At 43.5% G+C, this 19,792-nt stretch overlaps 2 protein-coding genes across 2 annotated transcripts; both read right to left on the minus strand.

Annotated features, from left to right (window-relative positions):
• Positions 1-6,470: 6,470 nt before the first annotated feature.
• On the minus strand, positions 6,471-9,164 carry LOC110618996. The gene is made up of 4 exons (XM_021762260.1): positions 8,272-9,164; positions 7,689-8,061; positions 6,627-7,451; positions 6,471-6,569 (listed from the first exon to the last, which is right to left on the minus strand). The coding sequence occupies exons 1-4, from the start codon at positions 9,162-9,164 to the stop codon at positions 6,471-6,473; spliced, it is 2,190 nt and encodes a 729-aa protein (XP_021617952.1).
• An 8,169-nt stretch (positions 9,165-17,333) lies between these two features.
• On the minus strand, positions 17,334-19,141 carry LOC110618607. The gene is made up of 2 exons (XM_021761781.2): positions 18,755-19,141; positions 17,334-18,232 (listed from the first exon to the last, which is right to left on the minus strand). Exons 1-2 carry the CDS (start codon positions 19,058-19,060, stop codon positions 17,795-17,797), a joined length of 744 nt encoding a protein of 247 aa, XP_021617473.1. The 5' UTR covers positions 19,061-19,141; the 3' UTR covers positions 17,334-17,794.
• Between the last annotated feature and the right edge of the window lie 651 nt (positions 19,142-19,792).

Below are 19,792 nucleotides of genomic sequence, written 5' to 3' on the forward strand. Positions count from 1 at the left end.
ATTTCTTCCGAGGTCGTCCCAACAAAGGAGGCTATAATTGGGCCTACAGGGGTAGCTCCTCTACAGGGGTCGATGGTTGTTCCTCAAGGCGTGGCCGAAGGGGTCAGGAGCAAGCGTCCTTTGCCTACTGAAGAATTCGGCTCGACTCCCTCTTTGAAGAAAGCCCGAACCTCCGGGCGCCCTGCCCCTCCCTTGCCCCCTTTGGAGAAAGCTTCCGTGGTGCCTCTGCTATCTGCCCCGGATAATGATATATTAAATGCAGAAGACATCACGCATCGGTCTTCGGCCGGGGTCGTGGCAGAGATTTTGCGAGAGCGGATGTTCGGAGGGACCACAGATGCTTCAGACTCTCGTCTACTGGCCTTGACCAGCCATTTGGCGGGCTTTACACGGGAGCAAGCAACCTTCCATTCCTTACCACGGGAGGAGCTCGGAGAGAAGATCAGAGAGATGCTCTTGATGGTAAGTTGCCCCTTTTGCTCACTTTGATTCTTTTAATTTCTTTATCCTTATGGGCATTTCCTTTTCGCATTAGGCATTGGGTCTTTCCATGGAGGCAGATGCTCGTGACCTCTCTCTACGAGAGTCTGTCGACCGTAGGATTGAGGAAGCTCGTCGAGATGAGAACCTATCTGCAACCGTTGATGCCCGGGGCAACCTCGCGGCAGCTCGAGAACATACTACGTCTCTCCAGACGGAACTGTATGCCGCTTATGAGGCCTTAAAGAGGGCTGACGGAAAGGTAGCCAATGCAAAGGAGTATGCCAAGTCCGTGGAGACAGAGTTGTTTAACACCCGAAGACTTCTTGAGGAGTCTAATGAGAGGGCAGCTGCAGTTGAGGCTCGTTGCGAGGGGGTTTTGAAGCAGCTGTCTTCTGCAGCGGAGGGCCTTCGCGAGAGAGATGAGGCTATAAGCCAGAAGGAGGAGATTCAGCGCCAGCTAGAGCAGCTGAAGGTAAAATTGGACTCCACCTTGGCTCTGAAGGACGAGGCCCTAGCCCGCATCGTAATTTTAAGGCAAGAGCTGAGTGGGCAAGCTGATAGCATCAAGGGTCTAACTTCGTCGGCAGAAGAGTTGAAACTTCAAAATCAGCAACTGCGCCAACAAGTCACGGACCTAGAGACAAGGTGCTCAGCCCTGTCTAAAGAGGCCAAATTAGCCGAGGATAAGGTCCGGCTGGAGATTGAAAAGCACTTGAAGGAGTACAAGGAGTCCCCGGAATTGAAGAAAGAGACCCAACAGGCCTGTGAAGCTTATCTCCAAAATTACAAGGATTCTTCTGGGTTAAGAGCCGAGATAGCTGAGGCCTGCGAGAAGCGATTTGCAGAGTATAAAACTTCGGATGAGATGAAAGAGGCCATATGGTATAAGGGTCTCCGCATGTTTGTCTCCGGCTTCAACCGAGGTTTAAGAGAGGCCAGGCATAATCCATCTGTTCCCCTGACTGTACTCGGAGCTAAAGAAGAGGATTCGGATGGTGAGATCATGGCTTATGGGGAGGACGATATGCCTCTGCCCAAAGGGACTTCTCTTGCTAAAGTTGGGCCTTCTGAGGCAGGGTCCGAGCTGAATACAGAGAATGTGGAAGTCCTCAACCCTGAGGTAGGCGTCGCCGAGCCTCAGAATGAAGGTATAGGATCCGAGCTGAACACAGAGAATGTGGAGGTCCTCAACCCTGAGGTAGGCGTCGCCGATCCTCAGAAGGAAGGTATAGGACTAGGAGGGGAAGGTGTTGGACTTCCAGGGCTGGAGATCGTTCCTTTTGTAAATTCCGGGGAGTCTGAGCGGGAGGAAATCGGACCTCCCTCGGGTAGCAATGTAGACAGTGTAAGCGTAGATAGTGTAAATAGGGTGGGGGGTAATATGGACACTAATGTAACTGAGGGTGATGCCCCTAAGCATGTGAGTCCTTTGAGGACAATCTTTCCTTCAGAAGAGTAGAAATAGACTGTAATTGTTTTGCCTTTTAATGATATTTTAGTTTTCCAAGTGTATGGATGCTTTGAGTTATTTTACTTGTTATTCCTTTATTCATGATTTTCTCCTCCTCCGGGGACATTCTCTCTGCAGGCCTTTATGGTCTTATTTGTGACTTCCTCGTGACAGTAGATCTGATCATATACCTCTTAGGGGAATAAGCAGGGCTGACTTTCTGCTCTGAACTCCGTTCTACTATGGACCAAGGTTGGGACCTTGTCTGGCCGAGTCATGGGATTTTCCTTCGGCTTCATGAGGCTCTGTATCTTTCTATTTGTGTGTCAGACCTTCCGAGCTCGTTTATGAGTTTAATCCACAAGCGAGAGCAGTTTGTTGCTACTTGGGAGTTATTACTATCTCTCAGGTCCTACTACCTTTTTGGCATTTGTTTCAGGAGGGGTGAGGGGGTAAACCCTTGAAGTTTCTATACTCCTCAGGTCAACACTTCAAGTTTAGAGTATGCTGATATATCCTTGACGATGTGAATGGGCTGGGCCTTGGTGATGCAGGATGCTTAAAGGCTTCTAAGTAATGGCCAGGCGTCATGGGCCAGGGCCCTGCTCGAGGCGAGGGAACCCAGTGGTCATCGTTGATTGCCCCTCTACCTTCCTGTTAATTATTATCTGACTGTGCAGGTTTCCAGAATCATTATGACCGCGTCTGTTCACGTTCAGCTTTCCCCATAAATTCTTTTCATCTTATTGTCGCCTCACTTTTCGAATTTTCTCTGCTCCTTTCTATCTTCAGCTTTCTCTTATTCTTCGTGTACGTTGTCACCTCTATTTTCTCATCTTTTTCCTGCGGGATGTGCAGTCTTTCTCTTTTCGTGAATAGCTTTTAAGAATTCTACTGCCGCTGGCCTAGCGCCTAGCATCACCCTGCTCAAAATTATAGCTTTGCTTTTGGGATATATACGCTGGTATCCTTCCCTTACCACCTGGAGTTTTTTAATAATTCAGATTGGCTTTTCAAGCGGACCTCTGGTTTCGTCTTCCTCATGTCTTCTTTTCGTACTGCTTACCTAAGCGAGGCTTTCATGTCTTCAAGGTGTCCCTTCGGTGTTCCATAAGAGGTTGAAGTTGTATTATGCAGATCGTCAGGTCGGCCCCCTCCCCTTGCTTCTCTCGGGAAGGAGGAGAAGACTTTTGTGGTGCTAACATTCACTTGTTCCATTGCTCTTCAGAATATTTCCCCAATTTTCTGGTGTTGCCTTCACTTGTTCCATTGCCCTTCAGAATACCTTGCTGGTTTTTTGTTGGCACTTCGGGCAGGTGAACGGGTAATGATGCCGATCTCGCTGGGACTTTAACTCGAAGACTTATGTATTTCATGAGATCAACATATAATATCTGAGCTCGTTCGTATGTATCGCAAATCACATCTCGAGGCGGAGCTTAGTTGGTTTACGAAGTCGATTTTCCGAACTATAAGAATTCCTCGGAATCGAAAGCTAAGGTAGTAGGGTAGGCGATAATGATGTAAACGTAGATGATGATGTATCTGGGCATGTAAATCCTTTAAGGATAGCCTTTTATCCCGTAGTGTTGGTATTTGTGACATGCTGTAATGTATTTTTCTTTTAATGAAATTTTTATTTTGCGTTCGTACTCGAACTGCCCTTTCTTTATCATAAATGAAGTACTTAGATTGTTTGCTCTGTAACTTTTCCCGAAGGATCTGTTGTATTGCTTTCTCCTTCTTGCCCCTTTAATCGTTCCGAGCTAGAGTTCATTCAATCAACTGAGCTTTTGACTTACTTTTTTCCGAGCTAGACTAGTCGTATTCGTGAGCTCTGTCGTAATGATGGACAAGGTTGATCTTTCTGCCTTTAGCCTTGTTTTGACAGGAATTGGAGCTGAGGTTTTATCTGTTCATGTCGCTAAATGTTCTTTGGGTTGCCCCCTTTACTGCCTCAATGTTTATTACATAAAGATTGAGGGAGTAAATTTCTATATTTCATTTAAACTTGCATAGTTTTGGTTTAGGCGATCTTACTCCGCCATTTTATTTGTGAGCTCGGAGGTCTGGTCCCTCGCAGGGTGGTTTTTTGTCAGTCGGTGCAACTTAGTCTGTATGCGCGACTGGGAGGGGAGTTCGGCCGTTGTCGTTTTCCCTCTTCTTGGGTTATTTGTGCCAAATGTCTGTGTGTAGCAGAGTGGTTCGAGCTCTGTTGTCTGTTGTTCCTTCCACATTGAGCGTCCTTCTGTCCGAGTGTTCCCTATTGCAGTTTTAGCCGAGCTGGGGATTCGGTCCTTGGTTCTTTGCTTAGGCTTTTATGCCTATAGCCCCGGATGCTTCTTGTGCCCCTGAGTGTTTTTCAGGCTCTTTGCGGGCTGGACCTCCCGAGGTCGATGCCGCATATGATGTTCCTCGGCTGAACTTTTTCACCCTTCCGAGCTCAGTTTTTGAGGTCGGCATGATGCTGTGGTGTTCTTGGTGATTGTGCTTCGCGCCTTTTTCTAGGAGGTCGGAGTCTGGTTTTTTTTTTTTTTTTTTTTTTGGTACCTTAAGACTCGGCTTTCTCATGAGATTGGAACTGTATTTTATGAGTTGTTCCGGCGCGTGATATTGGGAGTTTTCGCTCCGGGAGGTTATTAAAACCTTCGTCGCCCATTCTCGTTGTTCCGGGAGTTCTAGGGGATCCCGGTCTTCTTTGTTGTCCCGGGAGATCTTGGGGATCCCGGTCTTCTTTGTTGTCCCGGGAGATCTTGGGGATCCCGGTCTTCTTTATTGTCCCGGGAGATCTTTGGGGATCCCGGTCTTCTTTGTTGTCCTGGGAGATCTTGGGGATCCCGGTCTTTGTTGTCCCGGGAGATCTTGGGGATTCCGGTCTTCTTTGTTGTCCCTGGAGGTCTTGGGGATCCCGGTCTTCTTTGTTGTTCCGGGAGATCTTGGGGATCCCGGTCTTCTTTGTTGTCCCGGGAGATCTTGGGGATCCCGGTCTTCTTTGTTATCCCGGGAGATCTTGGGGATCCCGGTCTTCTTTGTTGTCCCGGGAGATCTTTGGGGATCCCGGTCTTCTTTATTGTCCCGGGAGGTCTTGGGGATCCCGGTCTTCTTTGTTGTCCCGGGAGATCTTCTTTGTTGTCCCGGGAGATCTTGGGGATCCCGGTCTTCTTTGTTGTCCCGGGAGATCTTGGGGATCCCGGTCTTCTTTGTTGTCCCGGGAGATCTTGGGGATCCCGGTCTTCTTTGTTCCCTTTTTTTTTTTTTTTTTTTTTTTAGATTTGAAAGTAGCAATGTGATTTTATAGTAAAAGAAAGAGATTGGATCATAACAACGTCTATTTTATTGCTTTGTTTTGAAATACAATCTATCTTTTGTACTTAATAACATTTCAAGGAAAATACCTTTTAAGATGCTGGATATTCCAGGCGTGAGGTTCAGGGTTTCCTTGCATATCCTCAATTCGATATACTCCTGGTTTGACCACTTTAGCTATTCTGAATGGGACTTCCCAGGTCGGTGCTAGCTTTCCTATTGCCGCTCTTTTTCCCGTAGCCTCTAGATTTCTTAGGGCCAAATCTCCTACCTTCAGGCTTCTTTCTCTAACCCGTTGGTTATAGTAATGGGTAGCTCTTTGCTGATACGCGGCAGTTCGAACTTGAGCTTCCTCCCTGACTTCCTCAAGAGCATCGAGGTTGCTTCTTAACTTGTCTTCGTTGGTGCTTTCACTGCTGAACTGAACTCGATGTGTAGGAACTTGTAGCTCGACTGGGACTATGGCCTCAGTACCGAATGCAAGTGCAAAAGGCGTTTCCTTAGTGGATGTTCTTGGAGTAGTTCGCAGTGCCCATAGGATGTTGTTGAGCTCTTCTGCCCAATTTGCTTTTGCCCCATCCAGTCGTTTTTTCAATCCTTGGAGGATGGCTCGGTTGGTAACCTCTGTCTGGCCGTTGGTTTGAGGATGAGCCACCGAGGAAAATTTATGCCATATTCCTATGTTTGTCGTAAACGCTCAGAAAGTGCTGCAATCAAACTGCCTACCATTATCTGAGATGAGTACCCTTGGTATGCCAAATCTGCAGATAATATGCCCCCATACAAAGTCTATCATCTGTCGAGCTGTGATTGTGGGTACTGCCGCTGCCTCCGGCCATTTTGAGAAGTATTCCACAGCCACCACCACGAACTTTTTCTGTCCCGTGGTTTTGGGAAAAGGTCCCAGGATGTCTATTCCCCATTGTGAGAACGGTCATGGACTGAATATGCTGGACTGAGGAATGGCCGGGACATTGATGGCATTGGCGAACCTCTGGCATACATCGCACCTGCTGACGAACTCTTTGGCTTCTTTTTTTACAGTGGGCCAGTAATAGCCTTGCCTGAATATCTTATTGGCCAATGTTCCCGCTCCTTCATGAACTCTGCACGTCCCTCTATGTATTTCCTCCATCACCTTTATTGCCTCTTCCGGGCTCACGCACCGGAGCCACGGGCTGGATTTTCCTCTTCTGTATAGGGTCTCCCTTACCGCCTGGTAGTTAGCCGCTCAGGCGGCTATCTTTCTTGCTTCGTCCTTGTTTTCGGGGAGCTTTCCTTTCTCTAAATATTCCAGGTACGGGGTCATCCAAGTCTGGGTTTGTTCTGCCTGCAAAACCATGTTTGTTTTATTAAAAGCAGGCGTATTGACGTGTTGTATGTATACCTCATCAGGGAGCTGTTCCAATTCTTCTTCGGTTAACCGACTGAGCAGGTCTGCTTCTTCATTTTCTTCTCGAGGTATTCTTTGAAATTTGACAACAACTCCTCGATCCGTGAGCTCGGCCTCTATTGCTTTCACCTTTGCTAGGTAATTCTGCATGGTTGGATCCCTGGCCTGATATGCCCCAGTTACTTGATTGATTACTAGTTGTGAGTCGCTATTCACCTCGAGGTCAGTTGCCCCCACTTCTATTGCGACCAGCATTCCGTTTATTAGAGCTTCATACTCTGCTACATTATTGGAGGCTTTGAATCCCAAACGTAGGGCGTAGCAAACCTTGAACTCCCCGGGCCCCTTAAGCATTACTCCAGCGCCGCTGCCTCCAACGCCTGAAGCCCCGTCTACATATAACTTCCAATTGAAATTATGGGAGAGTTCTTCCTTTCTTTCTTTCCTCGACGCTTCTGAGGATGATTCTCCTTGTTTCTCATCGAATGTGCACTCCGCTATGAAGTCAGCGAGGGCCTGAGACTTTATAGTTGTCCGAGGTCGATACTCTAGGCAATAAGGACCGATCTCTACAGACCAAGCTAACATCCGACCTGAAGTCTCCGGTCTATGTAAGATCTTCTTCAGGGGTTGATCTGTCATGACAACTCCTTGGTGGCTTTCCAGGTAAACCCTAAACTTCCGGACTGCCAGCAGTAGAGCATACGCTATTTTTTCAATATTCAGATATCTGACCTCGGCATCTTTGAGCACCTTGCTGGCATAGAACACAGGCTTCTGCTCTCCTCCTTCCACCCTTACTAGTACGGCGCTAACTGCCTGTTCGGAAGCTGCCAGGTATATCAGAAGTTCTTCACCTTCTATGGGACTACTAAGCACATGAGGCGAGCTGAGATAACTTTTGAGTTCTTTGAAGGCTTCTTGACAATCTTCTGTCCATTCGAAGTTTGGCACTTTCCTTAACTTTCTAAAAAATGGTAGACACTTTTCTGCCGACCGTGACATGAATCGATTGAGTGCCACTACTCTCCCGGTCAGTTTCTGGATGTCCCTTACGCAGGTTGGTTCTGCCATATTCAGTATAGCTTCTACTTTTTCCGGGTTGGGCTCAATACCTTTCCCACTTACCATGTATCCCAGGAATTTTCCTCCTCTAATGAAGAAAGCGCACTTTGCAGGATTCAGCTTCATTCTATACTGATCTAGTACCCCAAATACCTCCTTCAAATCTACCATATGCTGTTGGAAGGTTAGGCTTTTCACCACCATATCATCCACATACACCTCGACATTTCTGCCAATTTGATTCTTGAAGATTTTATTCATCAGTCTTTGGTAGGTTGCCCCAGCGTTTTTCAGCCCGAAAGGCATAGCTCTATAACAGTAAGTCCCATCTTCGGTTATGAATGAGGTCTTCTCTTCGTCCGACCTGTACATTGGGATTTGATGATAACTAGACATTGCATCCAAAGACGACATGTAATCAAAACCGGCCGTGGAGTCGACCATTTTATTAATATCAGGGAGGGGATAACAATCTTTAGGGCAGGCCTTGTTCAGATCAGTAAAGTCTATGCACATCCTATATTTGCCATTGGCTTTTTTGACTAATACAGGATTGGCTAGCCATTGTGGGTACATAACTTCTCTAATAAAGCCTGTCTCCTCTAACTTCTGTACTTCCTCCTTGGTGGCCTGCTGCTTCTCCCTTCCTACTACCCTTTTTTTCTGCTTTACCGGTCTGACTTCAGGGAGGACATTCAATCTATGGGCCATCACCCCGGGGTCAATTCCGGGCATGTCCGAAGGCTTCCAAGCGAAGCTTGATGCATGACCTCGAATCAAGGACATCACCTCGGCTTTCTGCTCCTTGGTGAGGCCGGCGTTGAGACTGAAGGCTTTGTCGGTTTCCGCTTCTGACAAGGAGAAAGTCTCCAACTCCCCCACCGGCTCTGTCTTGGCCTCTGTTTTCTCATCTCGGACCTCCAGGACTTCTGAATCCATCCTTTTCTCTGCTGAGCTCAGCTCCGCTACGGTAGCCAGATACACTGCCCTTGCTTCCTTTTGGCTTCCCTGAACTGTTCCCACCCCTGCTTCTGTGGGGAATTTCATTGCTAAGTATCTGATACTGGTGACAGCCTCAAAATCAAACAACACAAGTCTTCCCAGGATCGCATTATAGCTCAGGGGGAGTTTAGCTACCAGAAACACTGCATGATGGGTGCGAGTCCTTGGGGCTTCTCCCAGAGTAAGAGCTAGCTTTACTTTTCCTTCCACCGTCACTGGCGTTCCTCCTATCCCTTTAATCGGGGCCTGGTCTCGGATTAATTGCTCTTCAGGAATACCCATCTGCTGGTAGACTCGATAGGGCAGCAGATTCACTTTGCTTCCATCGTCCACTAAGACCTTCTTTACCTTATAGTTGTGGATGATGGCCTCGATGACGAGGGCATCATCATGGGGCATCTGAATGTCTTGAGCGTCTTCCGAGGAGAAAGAGATGGTTGTTGAAGAGTGTTCAACGACTTGCATGACCTCGGCGCTACTGCTTCCTTCTTCTCTGCTCCTCTTTTTTCCCCCTTCGGCTCATCCGACCCCCCATGCCTCCTACGATCATATGGATGGTTCCGCTGGACCCATCATTTGCGGGGTTGGCTCCCGTTCTTCGCGGCGTTTGGACTGTCGGAGTCGGCGGAGGCCTCTGCCCTTCCGGCTTCTTCACGAAATTCTTGAGGTGACCCCTCTTTATTAATCTCTCGATTTCGGCAATTAACTGAAAACAGTTATTGATATCGTGGCCGTGCGTGCGATGGTACTAACAGTACTTGTCAGGATTTCGTTGGTCTGCCTCAGCTTTTAGGGGCCTGGGCCACTGTAAGAACTCCTTATCTTGTACGGCTATGAGTACCTCGGCCCTTGAGGCGTTGAGTGGGGTCGGCTTCTCCGGGACCCAGGAGGGCCGTGATCTTTGTACTGGGTCCTGAGAAGGGAGGGGTCTTTGATCTCTGCGCTCCCAAGGCTGTTTATAGGGCTCAGGCCTTCTACCGTGCTTTCTCTCGTGTTTCTCTAACCTTTTTTCCTCCGGTGCTTTTCCTTTATCTGTCAGCCCCCTAGCAAACCTGCTTGTTACCAAGGCATCGTCCTGTCTTATGTACTTTTCGGCCCGCTTCATCAACTCAGCCAGTGAGGTCGGAGGCTTCCTGCTTAACGAGCCAAAGAACTCGGCGGAGGTTGTCCCCTTCTGCATGGCCTCTACTGCCCTTCCTTCGTCGAGTTCGGGGATCTGGAGGGCTTCTGTATTGAAACGAGCGACATATTCCCTGAGCGACTCCTCTCCCCTTTGCCTGATTGTTTCCAAGTAGCTCGTTTTCCTATCGGCGGGGACACCAGCGATGAAGCGACTGATGAAACGAGTGGCCAAGTCTCCGAAACTGTTGAAGCTCCCAGCCTCCAGGTTATTAAACCATGCTCTTGCTGGGCCTGATAATGTCGTTGGGAATACCTTGCACATTAAAGCATCCGACAAAGTCTGTAGCTCCATAAAGGTCTTGTAGTTAAGGACATGTTCTCGGGGGTTCCCAGTTCCATCGTAGGCCGCCATAGGTGGCATCATAAACTTCTTAGGTACGGTCTCCTGCTGCACCCATTTCGAGAAAGGAGAAGAGGCAGGCAGGAGAGTTTGGTTCTGCTCCTTCGTTCTCAGCTCGATCAAAAGCTGCTCTTTCAGTCTTTGCAGCTTTTGGTCTACGCTATCATCCTCCTGCCTGGGTCTCTTTTCTAGGCGATATTCCTCCCCCTCTGCTTCATCTCCTGTTTCCCTGGTGGTTCCGGCAGAATAGCTGTTGGCTTCGTCATTTTCTATCATTTCCCTCACCCTTCTCCCATGAACTCGAGCCTTTGGTTCTTCGTCTCCCCCGATTCTCTTCTCTCTTTCTCCAATGTCACGGCTGTCGGTTTGAAGGTGGTTATGGGTTGGTCGGGGCTCATTTGAACGAGGTTCTTCTACCACCGGATGTGCATTTACTGGGGTGCCAAGGCCCCTTTGCTCCATTATCTGCCCCAACCAGTGGGTGGTGCTTTGTAGCTGGAATGCGATAGTTTGGAGGTCCTGGTTAGAAAAGGCCACTGCGGGCGCGTTCCCTGTCAAGCTTGGCGAAGGGTTGAAAGAAATGGGTGGTTGGTTATTGGTAGTCGTAGGACTAGAAAAAGAGAACTGCTGTCCTTCTTGGACAGAGTTCAGGTCGTTGTGGGTGCTATTGTTTTCAGTGGGGTTAGCCATTGTGGATCTCAGTGGGTTTTGCAAGAATGGAAACTCCAGTGATAAAAAGATCAACCTCGTTTCCCACAGACGGCGCCAATTGATGATCTGAGATCCAGAGAAATAGGGTTTTTACAATGGACTCTGTAAAACTTTGAAAAAGCTTAAACCTAGAAGAGAGCATTTCTCCTTTTATAGGTTTCCTTTTGTCCGCTAGTGACGTGCCGATAGAACGAATATCAGTAGACCACCTGTCGCTGCCACGCTGATACGGACGTACGAAGGAATCAGATCTCTGCCCCATGCATAACGGCCTCTGATCCTCTCAGAACACGGACGGGCGAGTCAGCAAGATGAACGGATGGGTCTTACTCTGGGTTTCTGGTTGGGCCGGCCAAACTGGGCGGATGAAGGGAACGAAATTGGGCTAAAGGAGGCTCCCCTTCGGAACTGGAGAATGGGCCAGCCCGGTTGAGGCGCGCCAGGAAGGAGCCCGGCCTTATCATTTGAATGAACCAGACCTTGTTCATACTAAGGACTCGAAGGTATCTGAGTGATGGGCCGATATCGTAGGCCTCGTCTCTGATTTGGACAAAGAAATCTCACGGTCATCAAACAGTAATTGTCATATCTTATAGGATATGATAATGATGGACTATTATAAAATGTTCAAATTTCATACATCATTATTTATTTAGTTAGTTAGTTATGAATAAATAAAATTTCTTCATATTTAACTTTCAGTTCGTTGCAATATTCAAAATTTATTTTATATTAATTTTATTATATGATATAATTTTATGATTGTATTATAGTGTAATTAATATTAAATAATTTAACTAATCTATACATTAAAATTTAGATTTAAATAGAAAAATTAAAAATAAATTCAATACAATTAATATTTTTTACACCTTTGTAAAATTGTAAAATTCTAAATATGTTTTTTATTAAATTTTTAATTAAAATATTGTTGTTACACAACCATCATCCAAAGTAGACAATGGACTATGACTATAAAATAGAGTCAGAGGTAAGAATTTGATAAATTAATACGCAGTTCCATTTATAGAAAAAAAGATTCGGACGACTGTGGTGTCCAAAACTGAAAAAAAAAAAGATTCAGACGATTCAGATCGGCCTAAAATCGGTTCAGTTCGTCAGGCCTCACCCTCTTAGCTATAGGGCGAGACTCTATAAAGAAGTTACTGTTAATAGCAACAGTTCAACAGGTCCCCTTCACGCCTGCAATCACGGGATCCCCGATCAATTAGCTGACGAGATCCTTTACCAATGAGCCGACCATATCATTACCGGATTTCCAGGAAATATTATAATTAACTCCACCTTCTTACAATATAAAAGCTAAGGATCACAGAGAAAAAGGTACGCAATTCTCTTATACAACTACTTTCAAGTTTCATATTCGCCCTATTCTCAGTTTACTGACTTGAGCGTCGAAGTGGCTGTCATGGGCACCTACCACCTCACGTTCTCTTTCTTAAGGTTTACCCAGTCACGACACAGCTCTACTTTCGGCTGCATCTTTTGGTTCTGTTGTCGAAAAGTCATTTAAATCCTTTTTGTTCATTTGGATTAAAGTTTGATCTCTTATTCCTTTTCTCTTAGAAAAAAAATCTCTCTCCTCTCTCTCGAAATGGCTGGTAGTTGATAAGCTGCTGCCAAGATTGCTACCAATAAGGGTTCCATCAACACACCTCTTATGATCAACCAAGCGGATCTCAACAATTTGAGCATTGAGCAAATGCTCCAGTACATTAGAAGGTTATAGATTACTTTTCAATCAACGCAAAGTTCAGGAGGAGGTGTCACTCATGGCTTCTAGGGAAAATGAGGAAACCTCCGATGATACTTTAAAGACTCGGACGGGGGCAATCTAGACGCAGTCCAAATGGAAAGACAAGTTCGAGGAAGGGGAATCATCGGACGACACTCCAAAGAATGTCGATTAGAAGCTGACATGGGCTACTCAAAAGTACTAGGAAGATGACAAAAGGACGAGCCAAAAATAAGACCAGAAGACAAAGAAGCAAGGAGATAAGAGAGAACCCAAAAGTTATCCAGTCTCTCAAAGAAGGAATGACCGATGTAAGTATAAGAATTATACTCTATTGAATGATTCACGGACACATATTTTGGTGTTGGTAAGGAAAAATGACAAGGAAATTAGATGGCCTCCGAACCTCAACTCTAAGAAAGTTGGAAGGCAAGATAAGACCAAGTACTGTCATTTTCATTAAGACTATGGACATACAACGGAAGAATACTGGTAGTTGAAAAACGAGATTGAGAGATTGATAAGAAATGACACACTCTCAAAAGTTCATCAGAAAAAGTAGAAAATATAGGAGGCCCGAGTCTAAGGTAACAACTCCTAAAACCACCCTTGACAGTGAACCTGTTGAGATTGTTCATGTAATTATAGGAGGACCGAGCGCTAATAGGAGTGACAATAAGGAGAAGGTCACAGACGTTCAGCTCCTGAGTCAAACTCCAAATTTTAAAATTGGTCAAATCAGATGATCGAGTGTTTTACTTTATCCTTAGAAAAATGTTTGTGATTTATGAAAATATTATAAAATTAGGATGTATTCTTCAAACTTCTTTTTTTATAGAAAAATCAGAAACGTTGGATGGATAAAAGTGTGGAGATAAGAATAAAGGCCACAAGGCAACTTTAGCCAGGCCATAATCCGGGCGTTGGACCGTGAAAATACAAACAAATTCATAAAAGGCCACAAGGCCATCCAGGCATTGGTCCCACATAACAAGACATCTCATATCAAGCCACAAGGCAACTTCAGCCAGGTCATAATCTGAGCGTTGGATTATGAAAACAGAAACAAACTCATAAAAGGCCATAAGCCAATCGCCAGGACCCACTAAACAAAAGTTTCAAGGTGGAAACCCACCAAAAGACTGGGTGTTAATCCAACTAAACCAAGGCCATCAGTCGGGAATCTGTCAGGCTGAAAGATTGGGTGTTAGTCCTACTAAACTAAAGCCATAAGTCGGGAATTCGTTAGGCCAGAATACCGAACGTTGGACCCACTAATCATGGCATCTCATGCCAAGCCATAAGGTAAGTTACACCAGGCCGACTGACCAGGTGCTAGCCCCTCTCCACAAAAAGATTCTAACGCATTTCATGCTAGGCCTCAAGGCACAAATATGCTAGGCCGACCTGACCGAGTGTTAGCCCCGCTTCACAAGATGTTTTTAAGCATTTTATGCTAGGTTTCAAGGCGGGAATATGCCAAGCTAATCGACAGGGTGTTAGCCTCGCTTCACAAGATGTTTCTAAGGTATTTCATTCCAAGGCCACAAGGCGGGAATACGCCAGGCCGACTGGAAGCTCGCCAAGACTGAAAAAATGCACGGAAGCCCATCAGGGCTGAAAAATGCATAGAAGCCCGTCAGGGATGGAAAAGGCCAACGAACTCGCAAGGGTTAGAAAATGCTCAGAAGCTTGTCAAGGCTGAAAAAATGCATGGAAGCTCGTCAGGGCTGAAAAATGCCAAGGAGCTCGCACAAGCTAGAGAATGCTCGAAAGTTCGTCAAAGCTAAAAAAATGCACAAAAGCCCATCAGGACTGAAAAATATACGAAAGCACGTTAGGGCTGGAAAAGGCCAAGGAATTCACAAGGGCTAGAGAATGCTCGGAAGCCCGCTAGAACTGAAAAATTCACGGAAGCCCGTCACGGCTAAAAAAGGCCAAGGAACTCGCAAGGGCTAGAAAAGGCTTGAAAGCCCGTTAAAGCTGAAAAATGCCAAGGAGTTCACAAGGGCTAGAAAATTTCTGGAAGCTCACCAGGGCTAAAAAATATCTAGAAGATCCCCAGGGCTGGTTGAGGCTAGAGAAAGCCGAAAAACTCGTCAAGGCATTACTGTATCACTCGGATCACTTTTTGCCAGACAAGATTTTGAACCTGACTAGTCGGCAGGGCAAGTAAGAAGAAAGCAAGGACACCATGCGCTCAGTCCGAATAGAGGCTAACTTGATTCGATGGACTAAACTAAAACCGCACGGTCAGTATGTTTTACACTTTAGGACCGTGACACATTTTGCAACCAGATCACTAGAAAAGGCAAAGCTATACGATTATGAAAGATCAACCTAAACAAACCATGTATCCCAGATCATGAAAACAATTGTCACCTTCAAATCTAAAGAATTTGAGACTAGCGGGTGGACTTCTGATATTACATAACAATCACCCACAGTAGTCTGTGAGCTATCACCACAAGATAAGGTCACATGACAAGAATCTAATAAACCAATATCCGGTTCCATTCGTAGAAAGGAAGGGCCGAACTACCATGGTGTCCGGAACTGAGAAAAAGAAAGACCCGAGCATTTCAGGTCGGTCTCGGATCATATCAGCCTCAGGTCGGTTCAGTTTGTCAGGCCTCCCCCTTTTAGCTACATGGTGAGACTTCATGTAACAGCCCGGCCCCGTACGACCGGCCCTGTTACCGCTCACAGCCCGTGACCTTCCTCTGGGCCCAGCCACTGTGAGCAGCTCTTAACATCCCTTCACCCTCACGGGTTCCAGGCAGGATTTGTCCCCTTGGGTTCTCGTCAAACGCATCCTTCCCCAAGTGGATTTGGCCTAAATTTCCCTTTGGAAATTAGGTCGCCTCCCCCACTGCTCGAACCCTTGACCTCCCACTTTAAGGGAATAGTCTGGTGAGAGTGAGTACCAGACTATTCCCTTAAAGTGGGAGGTCAAGGGTTCGAGCAGTGGGGGAGGCGACCTAATTTCCTAAGGGAAATTTGGGCCAAATCCACTTGGGGAAGGATGCGTTTGACGAGAACCCAAGGGGACAAATCCTGCCTGGAACCCGTGAGGGTGAAGGGATGTTAAGAACTGCTCACGACGCCAGTGGAAAGCCCGAGGTGGCAAAGAGGCCAGGCGAGGGATAGCCCTGGGCCGTGAACGGTAACAGTGCCGGGGATCACGTCCGGGCTGTTACACTTCATAAGAAAGTTAACGTTAACAGTTACAATCCAATAAGTTCCCTTTACGTCTAAAATCATTGGATCCTTGACCAATTTACCAAATCCTTTACTAACGAGTCAACCACATCATTGTCGAATTTATAGGAAATACTATAATTACCCTACCTTCTTAGAGTATAAAAACTAAAAATTACAGAAAAAAAGGTATGTAACTCTTTTGCATAATTACTTTCAAGTTCTATTTTCGCCCTATGCTCAATTTACTGACTTAAGGATTTGAGTGGTTGTCGTGGATATCCAACACCTCACATTCTCTATTTTTTGCAGATTTAACCAATTAAATCACAATTCAACTTTCCACCATATCAAATATAATAGATTTTGAATTCAATACAAAACCGTCTTAGTCAAATTTAAAGTTTTTAAATATTAATAATTTTGTACATTTTTAAATTTATTTAACCAACTCTTAAAATTAATTTAAATAATAAAAATTTTATCATTTTTAAATTTAAATTTTTATTGATACAACTTATCACACAAGCATAGCAATATATAATCGAAATTCTACGATTTTTTTTGAATTGCAATAAAAATCTCAATTAAGTAAGAGTAAATTAATTTCTTAATTAATTGGACTGATGTTTTAACACTATATCATTCTCTTATTTTCTTCGTCAATATGTTGTGTGGAAGTAAGTATTCGTTGAATCCCTCTATTATATTCATTAAAAATTTTAGTAATTGAAGTTAAATAGAAAAATCATTAATTAAAGTAAAGATTTTTAATTTATAATTTTAAATTGAATTTAATTTTATCCATTAATGAAATAAAATTTTAATTTTAAATAAAAATTCATTTAACCAATTAAATTAAAGATTTTAAAATAATGATAGATTAGCACTTTTTAAATCAAGCAGAATGAATAAAATTTTATAATTATCTAATCTAACTGGTATAATTGAAAATCTCATTATTTCTTCCTCTGCTCGCTAATATATAAAGAGAGAGGGGGGGGGGGGGGGGGAGAGGGGTTGAAGTGCCATGGACCAAGCATTGAATAAAACTTTCTAGACTTTAAGCCATTATTTTATTTCATTTATCCAATTTTTCTTGCCTGCCAAATATTGGATTTTTGTGTGTTTGCTTTCTTATTTATTGCTGATTGTATCTGGTGATACAAATAATATTTAGATCATGAATTCATGGTTGATATTCAAACAAGTTTGTGGCTTGTAGGTGTTTGATAAAATGCTCAAAAGAGTGTGGAGCTATCTTCCTTAGTCTAGAAGGTTATACTCAATATTCCATTAAGGAAGATGGGTTATTTTTAGAATTCATAATTACACATGTCAATGATTTCATGGTTGCAGAATGCTGTATCAGTCAATGTTGCATATATATAAAACATATATATATGTATAATATATCAGATAATAGAGAACAAACAATAAAATATGGGAAATCACTTTTGGATTTTAAAGTAAAAAACTCTTAAGAACTTTCATTGTCCCCAAACAAACTGGAGAAGAAAACATTACATAAAGAGAAAAATTCATGATGAATGTGTAAAGAAACAGGACCAGCTCTACCAACTATACAGTCCATTGAAGTTCTTTATCCAGAAAGAAAAAAAGAAAATATATATATATACACGGAAATGTAACATTTTATTGCCTCATATTCTGCACACAAGATACTTTCAGACCACTCCTAAACTATGTCCAAGAATATATTGATAAAACCAAGATGCTGGGGCAAACATAAGCACCTAGGGAAGAACCTATGATGAAGATTTGATGAGATTTAAAGTGTCAAAATGATATTTAATGATGAAAACATTCTGTCAAACAGGATCACCAAAATGTCTAGAATTCTGCTTCATTCTAAAACTGGATCTTAGTTAAGAGGAAAATATTTCAGTCAAGTAGCATGGATACCTTGTCCTTGAGACTGCTCTTCTTCTTTGTTACGGGAACTATTTCTTCTCCAACATCATTCTGACTTCGCTTTCTCAACTCAAAGACCAAATCTGTATCTTTTGAGAATAACCCACTTCTCTTTTCATCCTCTAGTGGTGGTTTCTTGAGCAAGGGGCCCAAGAACAGATCAAGCATGTCCTGAGCAGGATCCCCTGTATGGCTGACTTTAATTAAGCTTTGTTCACTTGTTAAATTCATACTGGAAGAACAAGAAGCAGTAGTTTCACTGCTGGGCAATTGCTGCTCATTAAAGGGAGCTAAGAAAGGGCCTTCCAAATCATTGCTCGAGGATGTTATTGTTGCATGTTGTCCTTGTGGCTCACATTTTTGGTTTAATGGCCGTTTCGACTCTGAATACTGATTGACCTTGACGTACTGCATACATACATGTACTGTCAGTGTTAAAATTTTGAACATTGATTTCTCAAGGAAAAGAGATTACGACAAATATATTTAGATGTTAAATTTTGTTTTTTATAATTGAATTTTTGACAATATTTCAGCTTCTTAAATTCGTTTTCTTTAGCAAAAAATTCTACAAGTACATATCATTAATTCTTTAGAATTGGTCATAGTTGAGCCAAATCTTATTAACTTTCATACAATATGCAAGTGAAGTGTTTCATGTTTGCTTTGCCAAAACATTCAGTTGCACTTCGAAATCATTCATTCTATACGACTGGTAATATTGACCAAATCCATATCAAATTTCACACAATTTGCAAACGAAACATAAGGGATTGTTTGGTTCAAATGAATTCCATATATAAAAAAAAATTTAGAACTGAAACCCAGGTTCATTTCATATATCAAATTGATTGACTTTATAAATGAATTCTAATGAAATTCAATTAATCCAAACACAAATAAGAAGAAATTGACATACAGTAAAATCACCTCCTGAGCAATGGTTACAAGATCTTCAACCGTCAAGCCGGCGTCGTCATCATCATCGTCATGGGTGGGGACTTCCTCACGATTTCTAAAGGTTGCAACTTTCGCTTTTCGTCTTTTGCTTGTATTGGCTCGAGTTCGGGGAGGAATCGAATTTCTAGGCAAATTTGGGTTTCCTTCTTCAGGGTCGCCAGTGGTCGTCTTCTTTCTATCTTGATCGTCGACGGCAGCAGTTGCACTTGCAGTTGCACCCACCATCCACGTTGGTAGACGACGTCGCCTACCTACCTCCGCATTTTCCTCGGCCATTCTCGGGCAGAAAAAGACGGTGAATTTACGACCACAGACACCGCTGATTCCAATAATTTCTGGCGGTTTCTTCCCTATAATAACTGAGGAAAAGTATCACCGATATTTATAATTTAATTTCTGAGTCTTACTATTATTAACAAGTCAGTCTCTATATAATTTTTAAAATCTATTAAAATATTTTTATATTTTCTGTTCGTCAACAAAATAGTCCTTCTGTCCGTTTTTTCTTTAAAATCAAATAAAGGAGGAGAGAAAAAAATTTTAAAATCTAATTTTATCCTCAAATAAAATCTCATATTTACTCTTTAAATATTGTCATTATTAATAAGTTAGTCTCTATATTTTCAGAAATATATTAAAACGTCCTTATCTTTTCTCACATCTATTAAAATGTCCTTATTGTTTCTTTCTGTCAATAAAATAATCCCTTCTCCTCCAAAAAGAAGAAGAAGATGATGATGAAGGGGAAGGAGAAGGAGAAGGAGAAGATGACGATGAAGGAGAAGAAGAAGATGATGATGATGAAGGAGAAAAAGAAGAAGAAGAAGAAGGAGGAAGAGGAAAAAAAAAAGAAGAAGAAGAAGGAGGAGAAGAAGAAAAAGAAGAAAAAAAAGAAGAAGAAGAAGCAAGAAGAATTGATGAAGAAGAAAAGGGAGGAGGAGGAGAAGAAAGAAGGGTAATTTGGTTTTTTATTATATTTTTAACGGCAAAAATAAACAGAAGGATTAT

Source organism: Manihot esculenta, chromosome 7, assembly GCF_001659605.2.
Source record: "Manihot esculenta cultivar AM560-2 chromosome 7, M.esculenta_v8, whole genome shotgun sequence".
In the NCBI taxonomy this organism is placed as follows: Eukaryota; Viridiplantae; Streptophyta; class Magnoliopsida; order Malpighiales; family Euphorbiaceae; genus Manihot; species Manihot esculenta.